A 22,579-nucleotide genomic window follows, 5' to 3' on the forward strand; every position below is an offset into this window, starting at 1 on the left:
AAATATGTTTACATGCACTAAAAACACAAATTATTGCATGAATTGGTGTAAAACTAGCTTTTAAAGCCAGACTGCACTTCTTTTGGAAATTTGATGTGAGATTTGATCTGCATATGGACCAAGCTACAGCAACATTATTATTATCGTTAACATTATGTCGAAGAACTATGTTGCTTGCATAGTGACCCCTCACCACACCACACCACACCAGCTAGCCGCCTAGCGATTAGCTTCACCACATGCATACTTGCTCAGTTGAGAATAGATTAGATCCGGCTTCAGAATGTCACAATGTCTGTCCTCAAAGAACTGCAGCTCCCCCTGTGCCGGCAGCACTCGTGCAGCCCCAGACTGCGACACTACCACCACCATATTTGACCGTGGAAAAGACAGTAATCTTGCTACTCACTTGTGTTACCAGTTATTTAGACAATAACGTCTGCGGATAGTAATTCTCTACTGCTCTATAACTTGACTGCTGAAATGTGAGGACTTTACCTCCAAATGAGTCAAATAATATGTAAATATGTGTTTGTAGTAACAATCAGGCATGCAGCAGCGCCGTGAGGAAGCCTGCCATCTCTCTTGCAGACAGCACAGAGCTCAGGTAAATCTTATTTGACAGCACGCTCACACATTCGCATAATAATAGCCCGTGTTGTTGTTTGTACACCTAATTTGCAAACTAATTGTATATTTTGTCCACCCGCTTACAGGCTACAGCTGCATATTTCCGCTTAATTAGGCTTAAAAAAATAAATACCACATTATTAAAGCACAATGAGAAGAACAAACACCTGCACTCCACTGTTGCACTTTTGCAGAGAATTTCCTGTTTATCGTGTGGTAGGGTGCTGCTGAGTATCATGTACCTGATGGTGGAGACCATTCGGGTTCACACGGAGGATGACAGACCCGAGTGGAGAGCAGCCAGGGAGGCTTTCAAGAATGAGCTGGGTGTGTGAAACATACTACTAAATGGTTTAGTGTGACGTACCCTTTTTTAAGATATTGACCATTCATCCCATCCAGGTGCGCCTCTGTACAACGGCGAGCCTTTTGCCCTGCTCCTCTTCACCATGGTGACCAAGTTCTGCAGCATGAATGCACCACATTTCCCCATGAAGAAAGTACTGCTGCTCTTATGGAAGACCATACTGGTTAGTAGGCTAATCTATATCACGGCTACAGCTATGGTTAATGAGATACTTTTACCTCCAGAAATATAATTCATCTATTTCATATACTGTATTTTAAACAAAAATGTGTTTCTATTGTCTTTCCCGTCTAAACTAAATGAATAAATACTTTTAATATGATACAATGCAACACAACACATCCACCCGTTTTCAATGCCGCTTATCCTCAAACATGTAACATGTAACATGTATGGTGGAGCGAGAGGCGGGGTACACCCTGTACTGATCGACAGCCAATCACAGGGCACATATAGACAACCATTCACACTCACATTCATACCTATGGACAATTTGGAGTCGCCAATTCATACCAAAACATTCGTTCATTGATTTTCTACCGCTTATCCTCACGAGTATTGCGGGGGGTGCTGGAGCCTATCCCAGCTGTCTTCAGGCGAGACGCGGGGTGCACCCTGGACTGGTCGCCAGCCAATCACAGGTCACATATAAACAAACAACCATTCGTCGGGGTCGCCAATCAACCTAGCAGGTTTTTGGAATGTGGGAGGAAACCGGAGTACCCGTAGAAAACCCATGCATGCACGGGGAGAACATGCAAACTCCACACAAAGATGGCCAAACGTGCAATCGAACTCGGGTCTCCTAGCTGTGAGGCCTGCGTGCTTCATTCCAAAACATGACGTAAGTAAATAAAAGCACAATATCCTCCTCTTCCAGTTTACCCTGGGGGGTTTCGAGGAACTCCAGGAGATGAAGGTGCGGGGCCGTGAGCGTCTCAACCTTCCCCCGCTCCCTGAGGACAGCATCAAGGTGGTGAGGGCCATGAGGGCGGCCTCACCGCCGGCCTCCGCCATGGAGCTCATTGAGCAGCAGCAGCAGCAGAAGAGAGGGCGACGCAGTCGAAGGGTATAGAACTCCCACACCCACCCACAAAGCCAACATTGGACACACACACACACACTTAGCATAAGAATCATATTTTCCAATACAGTTCTAAACACAAAAATAAACTAGCACCTCCACCTGCTGGCTTCTTCATGAGATACTAACAGCATTATTAGTGCTAACAGTTCATACACACAAGACTAACACTTACTTTTCATTCCATGAAAGCGATCCTTCTCAACTCCAACGATGCCTAGGCCAAAAATGATGGGACGCTTAGGTTCGCCCTCCAACTGGTTTCTCATTGCCCCTCTTCCTTGTGTCCCCACAGAGTGCCTTTGTTGATAGCTTGGAAGGAGACAGTCCCTTTCCCAAGAAGCAGGTCTTGACCCGCAAATTCCCTCTCCTTTTTCTGCATCAAGCTTTTATTATATTTTTGCACTCCCTCACCACCTCTCTTTCTCTCTGGCCCTTCTTTTCTAACTTCATCCGTTCATGCTGGGATGCACCAACACACTCGTCCATTAACATGTGTGTCTTCTATTGTATACTCAGGAATTACCACAGGGATAAAGGGATTGTAATTGTTTTTATTTTTCCAAATATTTAATCTTTTTTCTTTAATAATCATTGAAATTTTGGGGGTAATATTAAAACTTTATTCCTAAATCTATTATATTCTTATAACTTGAAGTTTTTCTCCAACCTAATTTTGCAGAAATGTGTTTGTTTCTCATAATATTAGGACTTTTGCATTTTTTTCATGAAATATTTTTTTCATTAGAATATGACTTTTTTTCTCTTTATATTTTGACTTTATTTTTGTGAAAATACAGCATATTTTGTTTTTCTTGTATTCCTGACTTTATTCCTATAATATTTTGTCTTAACATTATAACCTTTTCCACAACCTAACTTTAGCTGTTGTTTTGTTTGTATTTTTTCTCTAATATTTCAACTTTATGCTACTTCCCTTAATATTACCAAGTTACTCTTTATATTTTACTTTAATTTTTCCATTTTTTATGTTGTTTTTATTTTTCTTGTTAAATTATATTTTTAGAATATGTCCTGGGCCAATTAAAAAAAAAAAGCAGAAGGCTCCTAGGCAGCAGTTTGGACACCCCTGATATAGACAGATATCAGCATTAGAGTTAGAGCTGTTGTTACCTTTTTTTTATCTTCTGTGTTGGCTAGTGTCTCATCAGTGTATTATTAATGACACCTAGTGAACAATGTCAATATTTGTATTTTAGTTAATTAGTTAAATGCTTAATTTCAGTAACTTATGTATGGTGGTATTTCTTGACCAATAATAGGCCGCATTCAACCACAACATAGGAATGATTTATTAACTTTTGCAAAGTGGACAAGGGATTATTATACCGTTATTATACTAATATACCATCACCGCCCTCTGTTCATCCCCTGTCCTGTCTATTGTCTGTTTTCATTTCATTCAAATCTGTGTGCACCTACCTTTCTTGCCCTTTTTACTTCCTCCTCTTCCTCCACCTCAGTCCAGAGGCAGGCTTTGAGATGCAGGGCTGACTTTGCTGGCTGCCAGTCACAGTAGTAGCACCACCACCACCACACCCACCACCACGTAGTGTCCATCACATCGCTACCTCAGTGCACTGTAGACACCGGAGTAGGGGTCAACGTCATTAAAATTCATTTATCGAAGAAGTCACTTCAAGTGTCTGGTATTTGATTGACAGGTCACCTCTTTTAATGCATGCCATGCGATGCAGTTGCCCCCTAACCCTCATAGAAAAACACTCTCTCTCGACGTCCCCACAACAGCAGAGAATGGAGAATGGCTTCTTCATAGAGAATGTGTCCTCCTCAATGAGTCCCACCAGTGGCACACCATCTGCACCCACTAATGTCCACAGCGCTGACTCATGCCTGATGCTTGCACTTACTGTATTGTCATTCATTATAGCAACAACCGAGATGTGTGTGCCTATGTGTGTCACGCTTGAAATGCTACACATTTCCTTGTAGATGAGAGCTCGGTTTTTAAGTGCATTGAGATTTGTTTGCAGTTTTATGGCAGATGTGTATGGTAAGTTAAACCATAGATATTGCTTGCATTTGCTGTGGAAAGTTGTCTTTTTTAACTACAATTTTGAGTCATAATTTGTTCAACCGTTTTAGAGAATGTGCTAATTCATCAGTAAAAACGGTCTCGCCATTTAAAAAAAGAATAACTTTTGTTATTTTAGTTTAGCTTAGCATCTGATCGCTTTGAGGTCTGGATACCGTTATCTTAGCTCAGTCTAGCATTAAGACCAGTGACAGAGGTAGTTTAGCGTGACATTAAGACAGAAAGTCTCCACTGTCACCTTCTACACTTGCTAGCTTAGTGTAGCATTAAACCAAGAAATATTTCTACTCTCACACTTGTTAGCTTAGCATAGCATTAAGACAGGAAGTGTTTCTACTCCCAATACACCCTTGACACTTGTTAGCTTAGCATAGCATTAAGACAGGAAGTGTTTTTACTCAGAATACACCCTTCATACTTGTTAACTTACCATAGCATTAATACAAGAAGGGTTTCTGCTCTCACACTTGTTAGCGTAGCATAGCATTAAGACAGAAAGTGTTTTTACTCCCAATACACCCTTCATACTTGTTAACTTACCATAGCATTAATACAAGAAGGGTTTCTGCTCTCACACTTGTTAGCGTAGCATAGCATTAAGACAGAAAGTGTTTCTACTCCCAATGCACCCTTGATACTTCTTAGCTTAGCATAGCATTAAGACACAAAGTGTTTCTACTTCAATACACTCTTGACACTTGTTAGCTTAGCATAACATTAAGACGGGAAGTGTTTCTACTCCCAATACACCCTTGATACTTGTTAGCTTACCATAGCATTAAAATAAGAAGGGGTTCTGCTCTCACACTTGTTAGCTTAGCATAGCATTAAGACAGGAAGTGTTTCTACTCCCAGTACACCTTTGACACTTGTTAGCTTAGCTTACCTTAACGTAGCATAGCATTAAAACAGGAAGTCATAGTGCAGTACTCTAAAACACTCAACTTCCCATAGCATTAAGGCTTAGACTGAAGCAGACTTTATTGATGCACAAGGGAAATTGTTGAATATTGTGAAAACATTTTTTTAAATTGTTGAATTCTTAAAAGGGAAAAGACAAGAAGTATTCTCATACAACCTTGCTAGTGTAGCAAAATGACTGAAAATATGAATTATGTGGTTTAATGCAAAATGTCGTACTGTATTTCAGCATAAAGACAATAAACCACAGTGCTTTATTACTTTTTTCATTTAGGGCACTAAAATGATATGCGTTATCCCCCCCTTTCCCCAGCCGCTTGTCAAACAGGACAGCTTGGACACGTACAACGAGCGGGACCCCTTCAAGAACGACGATGCTCGCGATGAGGAGGAGGACCCTGAGGACGTAGACAGTGGCATCGAAGGCGAAGTGGACCCCTTGGATCGTGATGTCATCATCCAGCCCCCACCTCCGCCGCCACCTCTCCGACCCCCGACAGAGAGAGTGAATTTCCCAAAGGGTCTCCCTTGGGCTCCGAAAGTCAGGTTAGTTACACCACTGACATTTTAAATCCCAATCAACTCTTATTAAGGACGCAAAAAAAAAAGATGACATCCCACGCAGCTTTCACACCATGATCCTGTATGTGTGAAGTTAACATATTCTGCTTCATCTGCAGCAATATGCTTTCCATCTTCCTCTTGATACTACTATGTATTAAAAAATAAAAAATAATAGTAAAAAATAAAAGTGTCTGTCTACCTGCAGGGAAAAAGATATTGAGCACTTCCTGGAGACAAGTCGCAACAAATTCATCGGCTTTACTCTGGGAAAGTGAGTATTCCACCACCAATCAATGATTGCATTGCCTTTAATACTGCTGTATTGCAATATGCTATCATTACATTGTCCTATAGTGACACTGAGACCCTTGTTGGCCTACCCAGGCCCATTCATGAGAGTGTGAAGACTCTCAAACAGGTGAGAAGCTGCGTACTCCAAACACGTCATCTTCACGAGCATCCTTGTTAACAATTCTATCTCCTTCAGCACAAATACATCTCCATCGCTGAAGTGCAGATGAAGCGTGAGGAGGAGCGACAACAGTGTCCCTTCAGCCTGGTCCGTCTTTCACCACCTTCCAATACCCAAATACCATAAAAGTAAAAATGTGCTGCTCCGTGATGTGTGTTCTCCTCAACAGGGCGAGGAGGATGTGGAGGAAACGCCTGCAGAGATGCTGTACCTGGGGATGCTTCCAAATCTCTCCCAATATGTGGTGAGTAGCTGCATGAAGCTGTATTCAGTATGGCTATCTTGATTTTTAAAAAAAATCACATTCTGTGTTAGATTGCCCTCCTCAAGCTACTGTTGGCTGCAGCACCGACCTCTAAAGCCAAAACAGACTCCATTAACATTCTTGCTGATGTGCTGCCTGAGGAGATGCCGTAAGTGTGACGACCTGTTCTAATTTTGTCCAAATATGTCCTGTCAGTCTTTTCGCTGTATATATATTGAAAATTTTGATAAATACTTTGTACTTAAATACTTTGGAAGCCACTGGCAGGCCGGATTCAAACACTGTAGTTTGCCTACCCCTGTTGTAAATGAACTAAAATATAAATACAGTTTATAGCAATACGAGGCATTTACAGTAGAAACTGTAGTCTACACAGGCCACAAGGTGTCACTAGTAACACAAACGTGGTCATAACATAATAATAACACATGGGGTACTGTTATGGCTGTGCTGTGCTGATTTCACTTCCTGTGCACACACCTGGAAGACATTTATTGAAACACACATGGGCACGAATCTTATTTATGTCTTAAATGACTTGTTTTCTCTTATTATATCTAATATATTGCGTAATATGGGTGTAAGGGTGACTATAGGGGTGTTACTTCATATCTAGAGGGCTCTAATAGTGTTGAAAATTATATTCAGAAAGTCATAAACAGATTTTCTGTCCTCTAACTATGAAAATATCCAGTTTATTATGAATTATATTTGGGGCGGGTCTGGAACAAATTTGGGAGCACCAAGTGGTAAAGAAATACATTCTTCTGTTTGTAGTGAATCCATGCAGATATATTCAAATGTATTGATATACAGCTGTCAGAGAGAGTTTTCCGTTTCACTTTTTCATGCACTCCAAATCATTATTAGGCTCCAAAGACAGCATGACATATTGATATTTTCCTTCAGAATCACCGTCCTCCAGAGCATGAAGCTGGGGATTGACGTCAACCGTCACAAAGAAATCATCGTCAAGGCCATATCGGCGCTGTTGCTGCTGCTCCTCAAACACTTCAAGCTCAACCACATTTATCAGGTTACGCACACAATACTCCCCTCCTACTCAAGACCGCTTCTCTGCATTAACCTGTGTGTGTGTGCACCCCCCCCCTTCTTATGCTATGCACCACCTGATTTCGTGGTCAAAAATCTCATTACTTTCATCCTCATTTCCATACCAACTCTCAAATCCCGTCCATCAGCCTGACACCAGCAGAAAAAACTGCAGCATCCCCTTCTAAAACACCCTTCTGAATATTGGCCAGTGTCCAATAAGATATTCTCGCATTTTATTGGACAAGTAAAGGAACATGCAGCATTTCTGTTGCTAGGAGTGAACATCACATGTCCTTAATGTGGTAGCGCCCTCTGCTGCAGGAAAGCGACACTGCCCACATGCACTGCAGCTAAACCTTTTCTGTTACTAATATGCAACAAGGGCCAAAACAGGAGTTATTATAAAACAGGGAGATGTTTTAGCCAATAAAACAAATAAAGCATCACACTACCTCCTCCTCCTTCTTTGCAGTTTGAAATAGTCTCCCAGCACCTGGTGTTTGCCAACTGTATCCCACTCATTCTCAAGTTCTTCAACCAGAACATCATGTCTTATATCAGTGCCAAAAACAGGTAGGCTAAATTTTATCCACCCCTGTCCGCACATTTGTAACTAAAGCGTGCTCCTTATATCATATCAAATAATGGTGCAAAACAACAAGGATGTGTCGTTAATGTGTGTTTATGCAGCATATGTGTGTTGGACTTCCCCCACTGTGCTGTCCATGAGATGCCTGAGCTCACTGCTGAAAGCCTGGTGAGTCCATACAGCAAATGAAACCCAGCACAGCAACGTCAATGTTGTGCTGTTTTTGTGTCTGTGATCAGGAGGCGGGAGACAGCAACCAGTTCTGTTGGAGAAATCTGTTCTCCTGCATTAACCTGCTTCGAACCCTCAACAAGCTGACCAAGTGGAAGCATTCACGGACGATGGTTAGCTAGTTAGCAATTCCGAGGTTTCACACCACCCGCGCCGTTTTCTTATTGTTTTTCTTTTGTCAGATGTTGGTGGTTTTCAAGTCAGCCCCCATCCTGAAGAGAGCGCTCAAGGTCAAGCAGGCCATGATGCAACTCTATGTGCTAAAGCTGCTGAAGATCCAAACAAAGTACCTGGGACGGCAGTGGAGGAAGAGCAATATGAAGACGATGTCGGCCATCTACCAGAAGGTCCGCCACCGCCTCAATGATGACTGGGCCTATGGGAACGGTAATGTACTGTACTTAGTACGTAGGATTTTTAAATATCTTCACTCAATTGTCCCCCTCCCAGAAACTGCTGGGAAAATATTATAAAATCATATTGTTTTAGTTAGGCGGCACAGTGGTTGAGTGGTTAGCGCACAAACCTCACAGCTAGGAGACTAGGGTTCAATTCCACCCTCGGCCATCTCTGTGTGGAGTTTGCATGTTCTCCCAGTGCATGCGTGGGTTTTCTCCGGGTACTCCGGTTTCCTTCCACATTCCATAAACATGGTATGAATGTGAGTATGAATGGTTGTTTGTCTATATGTGCCCTGTGATTGGCTGGCCACCAGTCCAGTGTGTACCCCGCCTCTCGCCCAAATACAGCTGGGATAGGCTCCAGCACCCCCTGCAACCCTCGTGAGGAAAAGTGGTAGAAAATGAATGAATGAATGAATGTTAGGGGTTAGAGGAGGCGTCTTTGCTTGAAAATGAATGAATTAATTGTTTTAGTTAATCTTTAGTTTAGTTTAGTTAGTTAAAACCTGATATATGCAAATCACATTTGAATTATATTTAAATGTAAATGTAAATATTACATTTAAATATCAGTATTATTACTGTGGGCCATGTTTTCTTGGTAAAAAAAAAAAAAAAAAGTACACACAGTACTCGGTCCTGAGAGGTGTCAATAACTGGCAGCAATACTGATATTTGTATATTGTGAGTTTTTTTTCCTACAGTGTCACATATAGAAAGAACTCACACTCAGGGTCCCGTGACAAAAAAAATACCATATAGTCAATTTCCCAAAAACTGTAAAAATCATGTACTGTATGTTCATTTTTTATCTCTTTAAATAAGCCAACTTTGGCACACATTAACCTTTGAGAGTTCCCTTAAATATACTCACTCAAATGTCTCCTTCCCAAAAACTGCTGTGAAAATATTACATTAATATTTAAATGCGATTGGCTGGCGACCAATGTATTGTGTACCCCGCCTCCCACCACAGGTCAGCTCCAGCGCACCCACGCACGTGACCCTAATGAGTATAAGCGGCATAGAAAATGGATGCATGGATGGAACGTTTATATGATCACGCCTTAAAAACGATTTAGTTTTTCTTGTTGCATCAAGAACTAATTTTACTTTGTGAATTTTAACATTTTAAAGGCCAATATGCTTACATAACTCTGCTGTTTTAAATCTGAAAAAATGATAACACACGCTGTATACTATTACCCAACATGAAAACACTCTTAAGGAGCAGACAGGACAGTTCTGGGATGTTTTAAAAATGACTATCATCTGGCAAATTGGAGCTAATATTCATTCAACACAGAATGAAAATAAAAACATGAACCGCATAAAATGTCCTGAGGGTCTCTTCTGGGTTTTCTTAGTAGTGACAGCACAGCAGCAGTTCATATGAATGAGATGCAAACAGTGAGTCATGAGCCTGTAATGAAAGATCTTGTCTTGTATCTTTGTCATCAAGAGTCGGCTTCGGGTCTAAACTGCAGGGAGCTCTCTCTCTCTCTCTCTCACACACACACACACACACCACTTCATAAATAAAGCAGCCATGGAGAAGAGAGCCCTATAAAAAACAGTGCCTGTCGCCCGCCCTGGATGTGTTAACATGACCTTTTGGGTTAATAAAGACTAACTGTATAAATGATGTCTGCATGCCTGCTTGCTTGTATTCCTGTTTGTGTGTGAATGTTCCCTATAGCCTCCGCTCCTTTGCTGAACAGTCAGGATGCTGTTGCCATAGGAACAGGGGAAGGGGACATTTCAGGGTCACCATCCCTCATGGGAGAGCAAGTGATCTGTTGCAGTCATAGTGTAAAAAAAAAAAAAAAAACCCAATAAAAGCAGGAAAGGGGCAACAAATTTTTCATGTTTTTTTTAAGATATCGACGCACGACCTTGGGACTTCCAAGCGGAGGAGTGTGCCCTGCGTGAGAGCATCGAGAAATTCAACAGCCGGCGGTATGACAAGAACAAGAACGGCGACTTTGCGCCTGTGGACAACTGCCTGCAGAGCGTGATGGGCCAGCGCGTGGACCTGCCCGAGGACTTCCATTACAGCTACGAGATGTGGCTAGAGAGGGAGGTTTTCTCGCAGCCCATTGAGTGGGAGGGGCTGCTGCAAGAGCAGTGATGCGGGGGGATGAACAGGAAAGATGGCTGCTCTGAGCGCACACAGACGAAACCACCAAGAACTGAGGTAGCGGTTGATTAGAAACATCTGGCAACCACTTGAACTGCCCCTGCACTCTTCTTATGCAGTCTCTTTTTACGCTGTTGGTGCTGCTTTGACTTATTTCTACAAAAGTATGTGTTTACCTTTCTCATACACTTTGTCTTTATACATCATTTTTCCCTACATTGTAGCGCACAAAGCCTGTTTGTTGGTTGATTGTGGAAGTTTTTAATGTTTTGAAGGTTGGAAAAAGCTTTTTGATTGTCCAAATGTGATAGAAGCATGCACTGTTTAATTGAATGTGTTGCCGGAGCAAGACATCAGCTGTAAATCAAATTAATTTTCCAAATTTTTTGAAAAATTGAAAGGTGTGGGGGCCACTTTTATATGCTGCACATTTGAATGAATCAAACATGCTATAATTAATACAATTGTTGCTATTTAGGCACCTAATTGCCTTTTTTTTTAGGTCGCCAGCATTCTTGCAAACTTACCAAATCTTGGTTGCTAAACGCCATTTTTCACTCTCTATTGCAATAGAGAGTGAAAAATGGCCCTCAGCTGGACTTTGTACACCTCTTTTTAAAGATTTGAAAACCAGAAGTGATGTCATTTACATCCAATACTAAATCTCCCTGGCAACAACACAGTAGAACCACCTTCATGAGTGCAATGAGTGTATTGTCACCACTAAAGTGTATTTTTTTCTACCTGATTTGCCAAAAAAACAAGCGCTCCGGAGCTCTTACAAGGAATGGTCTCCACTGAAGCACACAAACAAGAACGGTGGACAAACCAACTCATTGTTTGCCGCAAGGACTCATTCGTTTCTGTATGTGCAAATTTAGCATGGCCACTCTTTTTTTTTTATCCTTTATTTTATCATCATGAGGAGGAAATGTGTCAGAATAAGAATATATAGAGTCTCAGGTTTATGCGGGTAATTTATTGCAAAGGCTTTATTACTTGGCTCATGATGTCTCATACTCAGCCCTGTTGTTATTTCTGTGCCAAATATGACTGCCATTTTTATTACTTTCTTTCTATGGTTTCCATAGTCATATGTTTTAATGCAAATGTTATTTATTTTATACTTGAAAAAGATTTATGAAAACAGGCATTGGTTGTCTCTAGTATTTCCAGTATGTATAAGAAACAATTTGTACAGGGTAATGTGGAATTACAGAGCAGTGAGGCTTTATTCAATATAAAGACATATACATAACATGACAGGTCCTTATTAAACAATGTAAAAAAATGATGGTTGGTTGCCTCATATTCTGCAAACATAAAAACAAGAGGGTATCCTCCTCACACACAAATAACCTGTTTTGCAATAATGGTCTTATATGAAAATATTACGCAACCGTTTTTTGTCAGAAAATGTACATATTTTTGATGCAATATTCTCTGCAGCGTACAACGGAATAACTTTTGATGAGAAGAAAACATTTTCATAAAAAAAATATTGATTGCGCTTCAGGGGCGGAAGTGCTCTGTGTGAAATGGAAAGTGTTTAAATGTCTCAACTATTTAAAATGTATCATCACAATCATTAGGTGCTATTATATAAATAATTATAAATAAAAATATAAATAAAAAATACTGAATTAAAAAGTAAAATACAGTACTTCGTATTTTATTTATTTTTTAAGAACCGGAAGTGAAACGTTGAACTCCGAGTTTTGACCAATGAACGAGGAGCATGCACCTGGCTCCCCGCTGCTGCCTTTCGTTTGTAAAGTTTACTTTATGACGATATTTAAACTTTATATTTACACTTTGTTATTATCCTCGGGTGTTATTTAGAAACCAGTTGTTTCGACTTGGACAGTGAGAACGCCTCCACTTGTTTACTTGTAGCAATAGCTTGGCGGCTCTTCAGCTAGCTAACGTTAGCCTGATCTGATCTTTGTAGAGACAACTTGAAGGCACACTTTTTTTTTGTACACTTTATTCCAAACGAGTTTATTTTCTTTGCACAACATCACACTGACAGTCAGGCGGGCATGTACCTAAGTGGACACGTCGCCCTGGTTGGGTAGTTGTGCCACACACACACGCTCAGTTGCATAATTGTAGCCTTTAGGGCTGTGTGTCAGCAGCCACCATCGCGTTGCTCGCACGGTCCAAGCTTTAAAAAGTACCTCACAACAAGGAGGCCCTCAGCTATGAGCCACTCTACACTGGATGCTGCCGCCTGTACAAGAGTAGCCTTTATCTCCATTGAGATTGCTGGATGTCTACTATCTGATTACGGGACTTTGATTGGAGGTGAGTGAGCTTAGAGCAATGAGATGTGTCAAAAGTCACGATGATCTTGCGTCTAAGGTGGTTTGCTTAATGTCGAGAATATTCTACACATCAAAACATTTAAATCTTGATTTTTCAGGGAGAATCATATTTTATCTATGTCCGGAGGCCATTAGGGTCTGCTGTGGTGCTAGTTGGTTATGGTTTATTTATTTCAAATAATGCTCATCAAACTTACATTGAGGAACATGTCTGCAAAGGTATACCAAAATAGTTTGGTCATTCCCGTGTTCCCATTTTATTTACTGTTTACGCTGTACATTGTTGTTCATATTTGATGTCATCTATTTATTCACCACATTATTATTATTGCTATTTATTATTATGCAGGAGCCAGGCAACGACATTTCATTGGTAATTTCACTGCTGGGATATTGTGCAATGACAATAAAGGAAGTCTATCTATCTATTTTCTCCTGAAGGGAAAAAGATGGCTTATCAAAAAACACATTTTTCATTAAATACAATTAATTAGTACAAAATAGTCATTAACGTCTGTACTAGAATACAAAAATATAACATATAAATGGAAAAATTAATGTTACCTAATTTGACCCTTTTTCCTGTTTATGCATTTATTCACAGAGAAATGAGTGCCAGAAAAAAAGGGGGCAAGCCCAACAGAGGAGGAGGGAAATATAACAAGCCGAGAGGTGGTGGAGGTCGAGGAGGAGGAGGCGGTGGCGGCAGAAAAGGAGCAGGTTGCTGCTTGGATGATGACTATGATTTCAGTCTTGATTTTGGACCTCCTCCGTCAAGCAGGTAAAGACCAATGATTCCCAAACCACTGTGTAGCCACCTGTGTAAAATATGTGGCTTGGTCTATTAATGTTGGAAATTAATTTAAAAAAGATGTATTAACCGGGGTTTTGCTGCAGACCTGCCAAAGGACGAGGTGGCACTGCCGGTGCAAGTGGCTGGAATGGGAATCGCGGGCGGGGAGGCAGAGATCGAGACAGCAACAGCAGAGCTTTTCTTCCGAAATCGCTGGCAAAGAACCCAACGTACCCAAAGGCGGGTGACAGCAGCAGAGCAGAGACGAGCAGCATGCCAATGCAGAAGATCTTAATGACTAACAAGAACCAGGAACTTCTCAAGGAGCTGCTGTGGGATCTGCGGACCCGTGACTTTGACGAGCAGTATGAGTGAGTATTTTTCTCAAATTTTCTTTTTTTATGTTTCTCAAATCCTCCTAACCAACCCTAGCATATATCTCTCAGTGAGACTGGTTCAGGTGATTTAAAAGTGGAGGAAGAAGAGGAAGAACACGATGAGCTGGACCACCGTGCGGATGGCCAGTTTTGGGCCACCAATGCTGAGCCTGTGGAGAGAGCAGAGAGCCCAGACTATGAATCTGACAATGAACGTCCTCCTCTTGAGCCTGTCGTGTCCTTATTCGCTATTGGCAAACTCTGCAGGTGATGATGCACATCAGAAATCAGAAAAGGTTTATTGCCATGTATGATCAAACACATACTAGGAATTTGTTTTGGTATAGTAGGTGCAGACACATCTATTAAAAATGAATGAAAAATACAAAATATGAAAATACAGAATAACAGTTGATAACACATTGATATTTGGGTATTTGATATATTTGACCTTTAACCTCCTCTCACCTTCCTAGGTATGGCTTTGATAGGGAGCGCAGCAAGCAGGCGCTGGAGTCAGGAGGAGGGGAATTTGGAGCAACATTGGAGAAGCTCCTCTATCAAGTTTACGCCGAGTGCCACAAGCAGGAAGCTTTCAGTCAAGTCCTGGAAGGAATGTCCATGGAGGAGTGTTTGAACCAGAGGCAGGAGGAAGCTTTGGCACTGGCGGCTATTTTCGGTGACCGTTTCAATGAGCGCATTGCCAACTCAGTGTGGGTAATAACCCTCGATCCATTATTTCTGTCTGAAAGCATTAGCGCAAATTACAGCGAGAATCAGCCTAAAAGACGATCTTCTGAAAAAGTCTGCCAGTTCTATTTAAAAGGCAAAGGCTGCAGGTACGGCAGTAAATGCAAGTTCAAACACCAAGCTCCAGTCCAAGCTTCACAGCACTTGCAGGGACCAGCTCAGCCTGGAATCAGCAGCTTCTCCCCACCGGAGTATGAACTGGAGGTCCGCTTCCCCAAAGGAAACCGTTACCCAGCTCAAGCACCGGTCGTTGCCTTCAGCACCAACGACGAGAACATCGGAGCCGCGGGGAGGCTCACCGTGACGGAGGTGTTGTTCACACAGGTGCTGTCCGCCGCCCAGAAGGGCGAACCCGTCGTTTACACTCTCGTCAGCTTGTGCGAGGACGAGGACACCATGCGGGGACTGCTGGACACCCCTCATCACAAATACAGTACGCCGCCGCCTGTTGTGGTGGCTCCCTCCCCATCTCTTCCAGTAAGGAATGTGAGGAGCAATGCTTTGGAGGAAAGCATCTGTCCTATGAGAAGGTCCACTCCAGTAGTCGACCGTGAGTCGTTTTAGATACACCTTTAGTGTTTAGTGTTTTTTACCCTTTGCATGAAGTCACAATGTGCTCCACTATGTTTGCACATTTTTTTATTGGTAATTGTTAGGGGTTAATCCCACCCTCGGCCATCTCTGTGTGGAGTTTGCATGTTCTCCCCATTCATGCGTGGGTTTTCTCCGGGTATTCCGGTTTCCTTCCTCATTCCAAAAACATGCTAGGTTAATTGGCGACTCCAAATCGTCCATATGTATGAATGTGAGTGTGAATGGTTGTTTGTCTATATGTGCCCTGTGATTGGCTGACCACCAGTTCAGGGTGTACCCCGCCTCTCGCTCCAAGAGCTGGGATAGGCTCCAGCAAGTGGTAGAAAATGAATGAATGTTAGGGATTAGAGCAGGCATCTTTGCTTTGCTTTGCTATGCACTGAATGGGTTCACATGGGAGATACATTTGCATGTGTCCAACTTCCTTTATTATTTTGTGTAACAGGGACTGGAGAAGCGGAAGAGCACGAAGAGGATAATAACTCTCTTCCCATCGAGGAGGAGAGACAACTTAGGAAGAAGGTGGCCACTAATCCCAACCTACTTGAAGAAAATGGCAAACTTTGCAGGGACTTCCAGAGGAAACAGGTACAGAGAATGGTTGTCAGTTTTAATGCACTGTGTCATTTTTTTTGTGCATTTACTCTACAGTCATCCAAGCGGTTCAAGTCCATGCTGGAAGAGAGGATGAAGCTGCCTGCTTGGAATGAAAAAGACAACATCCTCGATCTGTTGCATGAGTGTCAAGTGTTGGTCGTCAGCGGGATGACAGGGTGGGTCAGTCAATATAGCCACAATATGATGCTTTTTAAAAATGTATTTTTAATATAATATTTTTTATGTAATTCGAAATAATAATTAACATTTTTTAATTTTATGTAATATATTTAATATACAGTAAAGTCTCGTTATATCGATATCGGTTATAACGAATTACTACTTATTGCGATACTATTTTCATTTCCCGGCAAATTTCTAGTCTTTTATGATATAATTAGTTCCATTAGTACGATACCCGGTTATTATGATAATCCGGTTACTACGATGCCCTTTTCATCTCCCGCCAGCCAATTTGGTCTGCTTATATCGATACAAAAGCAGCTTAAATCAATCTTTGCTTAAGGATTTCAATACCAAAAAAGAACACGGTGAACGGCTGCTTCCAGTCAACTTTATTTTTCACACTTCCATCACCAGAGCACAGCACACACACTGATTCCCACACTCATGCTCAGCCCGCCCCACATAGCTGGCCAAACACATGCCTGCAACGGAAGAACCAACTGACATAGCATACACACCTATTCCAACGAAGACACAAGCGTACAAATACATGTATTTAATTGTGTTGTATTCAGATATCTTTTTATCGCTTGCAATAATCACTGTTTTTCATATGTACATGCTGGCGTTCGTGGCATGTGTTTGGCCAGCTATGTGGGGTGGGTTGAGCATGACCTGTGAACCAGGAAGTGTGGGAATCGGTGTGTGTGCTGTGCTCTGGTGGTGGAAGTGTGAAAAGTAAAGTTGACTGGAAGCAGCCGTTCGCCATGTTCTTTTTTGGTATTGAAATCCTTGAGCAAAGATTGATTTAAGCTGCTCGACTTTGTTCTATACTATAGAACAATGTCGAGTGCATTATTTCCCACTTTTAATGCAGCTCGGCGCAGGATCGGATATATGGATAGTCCGGTTATATCGGTATTTTTTCCGACTCCCGAGAATATCGATATAACGAGACTTTACTGTATATGTAAATGGTATTATGGATCTAATTCATGTTTTCTCATTTGTCTCCAGTTGCGGCAAGACTACTCAGATCCCCCAGTTCATCCTGGATGCTTCTCTGAGTGGTCCGGCGAACAAGGTGGCAAACATCATCTGCACTCAGCCACGCCGCATTTGCGCCATCTCTGTGGCCCAGCGGGTGTCGCAGGAGCGTGCGGAGAGTCTGGGTAACTCTGTTGGCTACCAGATCCGCCTGGAGAGTGTCAGGGTATGCCCACACACAATATTTTTAGTAAATGAATTTCCTGTTCCATGCTAATTTCTCCCTCCTGTCAGACGTCTGGCACCAGGCTGCTTTACTGCACCACGGGTGTGTTGCTGAGAAGGCTGGAAGGCGACATGGACCTTCAAGGTGTCACCCACGTCATTGTAGATGAGGTACACGAGCGCACAGAAGAAAGGTCAGCCAAGCAAGAATTTGCCTTATTTGTGTTTACATGTGCCTCACTGGTTCCTGTTTTTGAATGTTCTAGTGACTTCCTCCTGTTGGTGCTCAAAGACTTAATTCTTCATAGACCGGACTTGAAGGTTATTCTCATGAGTGCAACGTTAAATGCCGGCCTCTTCTCTGAATATTTCTACAACTGTCCAACTGTACACATACCAGGTAATACATTTAATGCAGAATCCACTTGGAGTATGTTCTGATCACTCAGTGACCATTTCTACCTCTGTGCAGGTCACACATACCCTGTCACTCAGTTTTTTCTTGAGGACGCCATCTCTTTTACCCGGTAAGTGCCTCCTAGTAAAAAGCATCAGAATAGAAGTGTTGCAAATGTCTCCAATCCATATCTTAAGATACACAATCGAGGATGGGAGTCCTTACATGCGCTCAGGGAAGCAGAACTCCACTAGTGGGCAAGGACGAAAAGGAGAGCCAAAGAACATAGTGGACACCTTGGGGGACGATATGTGGAACTTTATGTCTTTTTCTAATAAAGACGTTGTCAAAGACTCTGTCCCGGACCAGAGGCTTAGTCTTCAGGAACTGTCCATCAGATACAGAGGTAAAATACCATAAATGATTGTGAAAAAAGCTACAATTTGCTTCATAGTTTTTTGTTGTTGATGTAGATTGTAAAACATCTGTGCTAAAAACGATTGCTGCAATGGACCTGGACAAGATCAACATGGATCTGATTGAGAGTCTGCTGGAGTGGATTTTAGATAGCAAAGATGACTCCCCTGACAGTGAGAATCACAGCAATACTATTTATACATATTTAATGTGGACTATTGCATGTTTCATTTCATGGTTCTTGTGTTTACTCCAGGTGCAGTGCTTGTGTTTCTTCCCGGCCTCGCTGAAATCAAGATGCTCTATGAGCAGCTCCAGTCAAACAGGAAGTTCAACAACAGGTACACAAGCAGGTAGGGATCCACTTTTTTCTAGCATATGGTCTGACTAAATTTGTGCAAATATATTTTCTATAAGAAAAATGTGTGTATATCTTGAATGTTACAACACGTCATGTGGTATTTTATTTATTTATTTTTTGTACAGCAATTGCTCCACTTAATGCTTCCATTCAGTTAACTGCTTGAGTCTCCTGTCGTCTCAAAATACACTTATATAGTCTTATACAGTCTATAGTCTCTAATTAGCACTGGTTCAACTGTTTTTAATTAATGCCACAAGATGACAATCACAGCATCATGAGTGTTGAACATTCAGCAGCATTGTCTACCTCTGCATGCGCTTTAAAATGTTGCTACACAGCCACTCTTGTCTCTCATTAAACGGTATTGCTGGTTTAACGCTATTACAACATTGGTTCTGATTGACGTGTTGTGCACTATGCAGTACTTCTTAATAAATAAACCATGTGGGCAATGACAGCAACATTTTCTTTACACATTCCCATGCATTCCCAGGTTAAAAAATAACTTTATCCATAATGACTTTCGGTGTTTGTGTGTGTGTCTTTGTCCCCGACATCAGCTGTGTGGTGTACCCACTTCACTCCAGTCTGTCCAATGAGGAGCAGCAGGCTGTTTTCAGCCACCCGCCTGAGGGCGTCACAAAGATCATCATCTCCACTAACATTGCTGAGACCTCTGTAACCATTGACGATGTAGTGTGCGTCATCGACTCTGGCAAGATGAAAGAAAAAAGGTAGGCTTTGGCACGTGCAAACTTGTAACCTGTTGGCAAAGCTGTGAGCGTACGTTGAAGTTTACCCGTGCCCTTTTCAGGTACGATGCATCAAAAAGCATGGAGAGCTTAGAGGAATCTTGGGTGTCTCGGGCCAATGCGCTTCAGAGGAAGGGCAGGGCAGGTCGCGTGCGGCCTGGACTCTGCTTTCACCTCTTCACCAGCCACTGCTTCCATCACCATCTGGTACCTCAACAGCTGCCTGAGATCCAAAGAGTTCCTCTGGAGCAGCTCTGCCTCCGGTAGATCCATCTGTTTTCTCTTTGTGCACCAAAAATAGCTTGGAAACCATGCTTTTGTGTACATTTGCGTAATGAGATTCTGAGCTGTTCTTCTCCTCTTAACAGCATCAAGATCCTGGATATGTTTGGAGAGCAAACGCTGGAGTCAGTCTTCGCTCGCCTTATCGAGCCGCCAGCCACCGGAAGCTTAGATGTGGCCAAGCAGCGCCTGCAGGACCTGGGTGCTCTAACCGCTGAGGAGAAGCTCACCCCGCTGGGCTACCACCTGGCCCGCCTGCCTGTGGACGTGCGCGTGGGCAAGCTTATGTTATTTGGCGCCATCTTCCGCTGCCTCGACCCAGCACTCACCATCGCCGCCAGTCTGGCCTTCAAGTCACCTTTTGTAAGACCGGTTTAGAAGCCATGTTTGTATTACTATGGAGCCTTGCATGTGATGCTTTCATCTGTATTGCCAAGGTGTCGCCATGGGACAAACGTGAGGAGGCCAACGAGAGGAAACTGGCCTTTGCGGTGGCCAGTAGTGACCATCTGGCCCTGCTGCAAGCATATAAGGTACAGATCTAAAGAGAAATGCCAGATGATTTTTCACTCTGCTTATAATGAATATGTTGTCATCTTTTAGGGCTGGTGCGATGCTAAAAAAGCAGGCAATAGTGCCGGCTTCCGCTACTGTCGGGAAAACTTCCTGTCTTCACGCGTCTTGCAGGAAATAGCTTGTCTGAAGAGGCAGTTTGCCGAGCTGCTGTCTGACATCGGCTTCATCAAAGACAAGCTGAGGTCCAGAGTGATTGAACGGCTGTGCTCCAGTGGTTCTGATGGGATTCAGGAGGCCACTGGCCCTGAGGTACCACTTTTATACACTCATACTGCCACTGCTTTTGTTTATATTAGGGGTCTAATATATGTATGTTTATGAGCACCAAATATGAGGAAGATATATCTCATCCCTCACTAGTTTGCTCTGGGTTTTCAGGACATGAAGGAATAACCTCCTTTATGGACTTGATACAGTCTGTAGCTCGATAAGCTGGCCGTATGTATACACCCACCACTGTACGGACTACAGCTTTGACAACATAGGCCTAAAATATTCAGAAAACGGGAAGAAGATAAAAAACAGACCATGATGTTGCTGTTAAAATGTGACTGTAATGTTAGCACTGTAGCTTACATGTCATCCTGTCCCACTAATTAATGTCATATTTTTGTCTATGATATATGGCATCTATTACATTCTATGTAAATAGTGGATAAAGTGCACAATAGCACTTTAGTCAGAGAGAGGTGTGGACAAATACAACTCTTTAGCGTTAAAGGCACACAAATCAGGGTGCTACCAGTAGGGGCTGTGATACACACTTTTAAAATGTCTGAATTCCAGCATCAAGGTGAGATTTTGGCCAATACAACTGCTCAGATGTATTTAAGATAGTAATAAATAGTATAGTATGGCACTTTTTCAAAGCATAAACACATCATATACTTCTGCTCTTTTACAGGCAAATCTGAACGCTGACAACATCCATCTGATATCTGCTCTTCTCTGTGCTGCCCTCTATCCTAATGTTGTGCAGGTGCATGCTTATTTCCTCTTTTCAGTATTAAAATACATCCTCCATCAATAATGTTATTTTTAATTTGCTGCACCAGGTCCAATCTCCTCAGGGGATCTATAAGTTGAGCGTCAAGGGAGCGGTGAAGATGCCCCCCAAGACCAACGAGCTACGCTTCATGACCAAGAGTGATGGCTGCGTCCATGTTCACCCCTCATCCATCAACTACACGGTGGGTGAGATGAAGAAATACACATAAATGTAGTCTTGTATATGACAAAGCATATGTGCTGCAGGTGCGGCAGTATGCCAGCCCGTACCTGGTTTACCTGGAGAAGGTGAAAACCAGCCGGGTCTTCATCCGGGACTGCAGCATGGTGTCTGTCTACGCTCTGGTGCTCTTTGGAGGCGGGCAGGTCAACGTGGAGCTGCACAAGGGCCAGTTTGTCATCTCCCTTGACGATGGATGGATACGATTTGCTGCCGATTCTCACCAGGTCTGGAGGTTTATTTGCTTGTTTATTTGCTCGCCTGTGTTTGATGATGTCCCTGTGTGTCTGATGCATAGGTGGCTGAATTGGTGAAAGAGCTTCGGTGGGAACTGGACTGCCTACTGGAGGACAAGATCAAAAACCCTAGCATGGACTTGTGCAGCTGCCCACGCGGCTCCCGCATCATCCGCATGATCGTCAACCTTGTGTCTACGCAGTAATTCCGTTGCTTCAAACTGTGCTTCTTTTCATTTTCTGCTTCTTATGCTCTGTGCACTTATAACTATGGTGGTCCTTAAATGAAATTACCTGAGGCACATTGTTTCAGGCAATAGCCTGGCACACTGCTAGAAGTTCAGCTTATTATTATTATTATTATTATAATAGACTTGCATGTTCAAATTCATACGAAGTCAGGTCCTCTGTCACGGGTCTCACTGCTACAGAGATGCTGTACAAATGTTTATAGATAAAAACAACTATGCATGTGTTACAAAGAATATATTTTCTAGTGATCCAATTGAGTCTGCATGGTTTCCACATATTTAACATGAATTGAATGTATTTAAATGTTACGATGATGTCAACCAACACAACGGGACTCCAAGGGCTCTTTGAATCAGGGAGTTGCCAAAGACTTTCAATTAAAAGACTGCAGTTTTGCATTTCCACGTCCGAGTTATGTCTTTGATAGGCGTGTGGGAGAGTC

General features: G+C 42.4%; 2 protein-coding genes across 3 annotated transcripts in view; both read left to right on the forward strand.

Moving 5' to 3' along the window:
- The window catches only part of strip2 (striatin interacting protein 2), a 20,950-nt gene extending 8,605 nt beyond the window's left edge, over window positions 1-12,345 (forward strand). Inside the window, exons 6-22 of one of the 2 annotated variants that reach the window (XM_058078393.2) lie at window positions 539-607; window positions 851-957; window positions 1,033-1,160; window positions 1,878-2,066; window positions 2,377-2,427; window positions 5,393-5,625; window positions 5,849-5,914; window positions 5,998-6,061; window positions 6,131-6,202; window positions 6,285-6,359; window positions 6,431-6,528; window positions 7,290-7,416; window positions 7,909-8,009; window positions 8,127-8,193; window positions 8,265-8,369; window positions 8,439-8,643; window positions 10,538-12,345. In XM_058078393.2, the coding sequence (XP_057934376.2) occupies window positions 539-607; window positions 851-957; window positions 1,033-1,160; window positions 1,878-2,066; window positions 2,377-2,427; window positions 5,393-5,625; window positions 5,849-5,914; window positions 5,998-6,061; window positions 6,131-6,202; window positions 6,285-6,359; window positions 6,431-6,528; window positions 7,290-7,416; window positions 7,909-8,009; window positions 8,127-8,193; window positions 8,265-8,369; window positions 8,439-8,643; window positions 10,538-10,788 (2,008 nt within the window). In that variant the 3' untranslated portion in view covers window positions 10,789-12,345. The remainder of the gene's footprint in view (window positions 1-538; window positions 608-850; window positions 958-1,032; window positions 1,161-1,877; window positions 2,067-2,376; window positions 2,428-5,392; window positions 5,626-5,848; window positions 5,915-5,997; window positions 6,062-6,130; window positions 6,203-6,284; window positions 6,360-6,430; window positions 6,529-7,289; window positions 7,417-7,908; window positions 8,010-8,126; window positions 8,194-8,264; window positions 8,370-8,438; window positions 8,644-10,537) is intronic. The other variant, XM_058078394.2, reaches the window with a different exon arrangement.
- A 173-nt stretch (window positions 12,346-12,518) lies between these two features.
- On the forward strand, window positions 12,519-22,541 carry dhx57 (DEAH (Asp-Glu-Ala-Asp/His) box polypeptide 57). The gene is made up of 23 exons (XM_058077665.2): window positions 12,519-13,104; window positions 13,729-13,905; window positions 14,022-14,288; window positions 14,364-14,561; window positions 14,771-15,594; window positions 16,084-16,226; window positions 16,290-16,411; window positions 17,439-17,634; window positions 17,703-17,827; window positions 17,900-18,033; window positions 18,106-18,160; window positions 18,228-18,436; window positions 18,504-18,620; window positions 18,704-18,800; window positions 19,372-19,545; window positions 19,626-19,826; window positions 19,932-20,208; window positions 20,283-20,378; window positions 20,449-20,670; window positions 21,326-21,400; window positions 21,477-21,611; window positions 21,676-21,876; window positions 21,948-22,541. The coding sequence occupies exons 2-23, from the start codon at window positions 13,733-13,735 to the stop codon at window positions 22,089-22,091; spliced, it is 4,185 nt and encodes a 1,394-aa protein (XP_057933648.2). The 5' UTR covers window positions 12,519-13,104; window positions 13,729-13,732; the 3' UTR covers window positions 22,092-22,541.
- Window positions 22,542-22,579: the final 38 nt, after the last annotated feature.

The sequence above is a fragment of the Doryrhamphus excisus genome, linkage group LG2 (assembly GCF_037039965.1).
Source record: "Doryrhamphus excisus strain RoL-2023G ecotype Guam linkage group LG2, RoL_Dexc_Guam_v1.1, whole genome shotgun sequence".
NCBI classification, from domain to species: domain Eukaryota; kingdom Metazoa; phylum Chordata; class Actinopteri; order Syngnathiformes; family Syngnathidae; genus Doryrhamphus; species Doryrhamphus excisus.

Bases quoted from the DNA above. Each gene is read 5' to 3' on its own strand.
- dhx57 (XM_058077665.2), top strand. From the start codon at position 13,733: ATGAGTGCCAGAAAAAAAGGGGGCAAGCCCAACAGAGGAGGAGGGAAA. The intron at 14,289-14,363 runs GTGAGTATTTTT...TATATCTCTCAG, and splicing joins GACTTTGACGAGCAGTATGA to TGAGACTGGTTCAGGTGATT. The intron at 21,877-21,947 runs GTCTGGAGGTTT...TCTGATGCATAG, and splicing joins TTGCTGCCGATTCTCACCAG to GTGGCTGAATTGGTGAAAGA.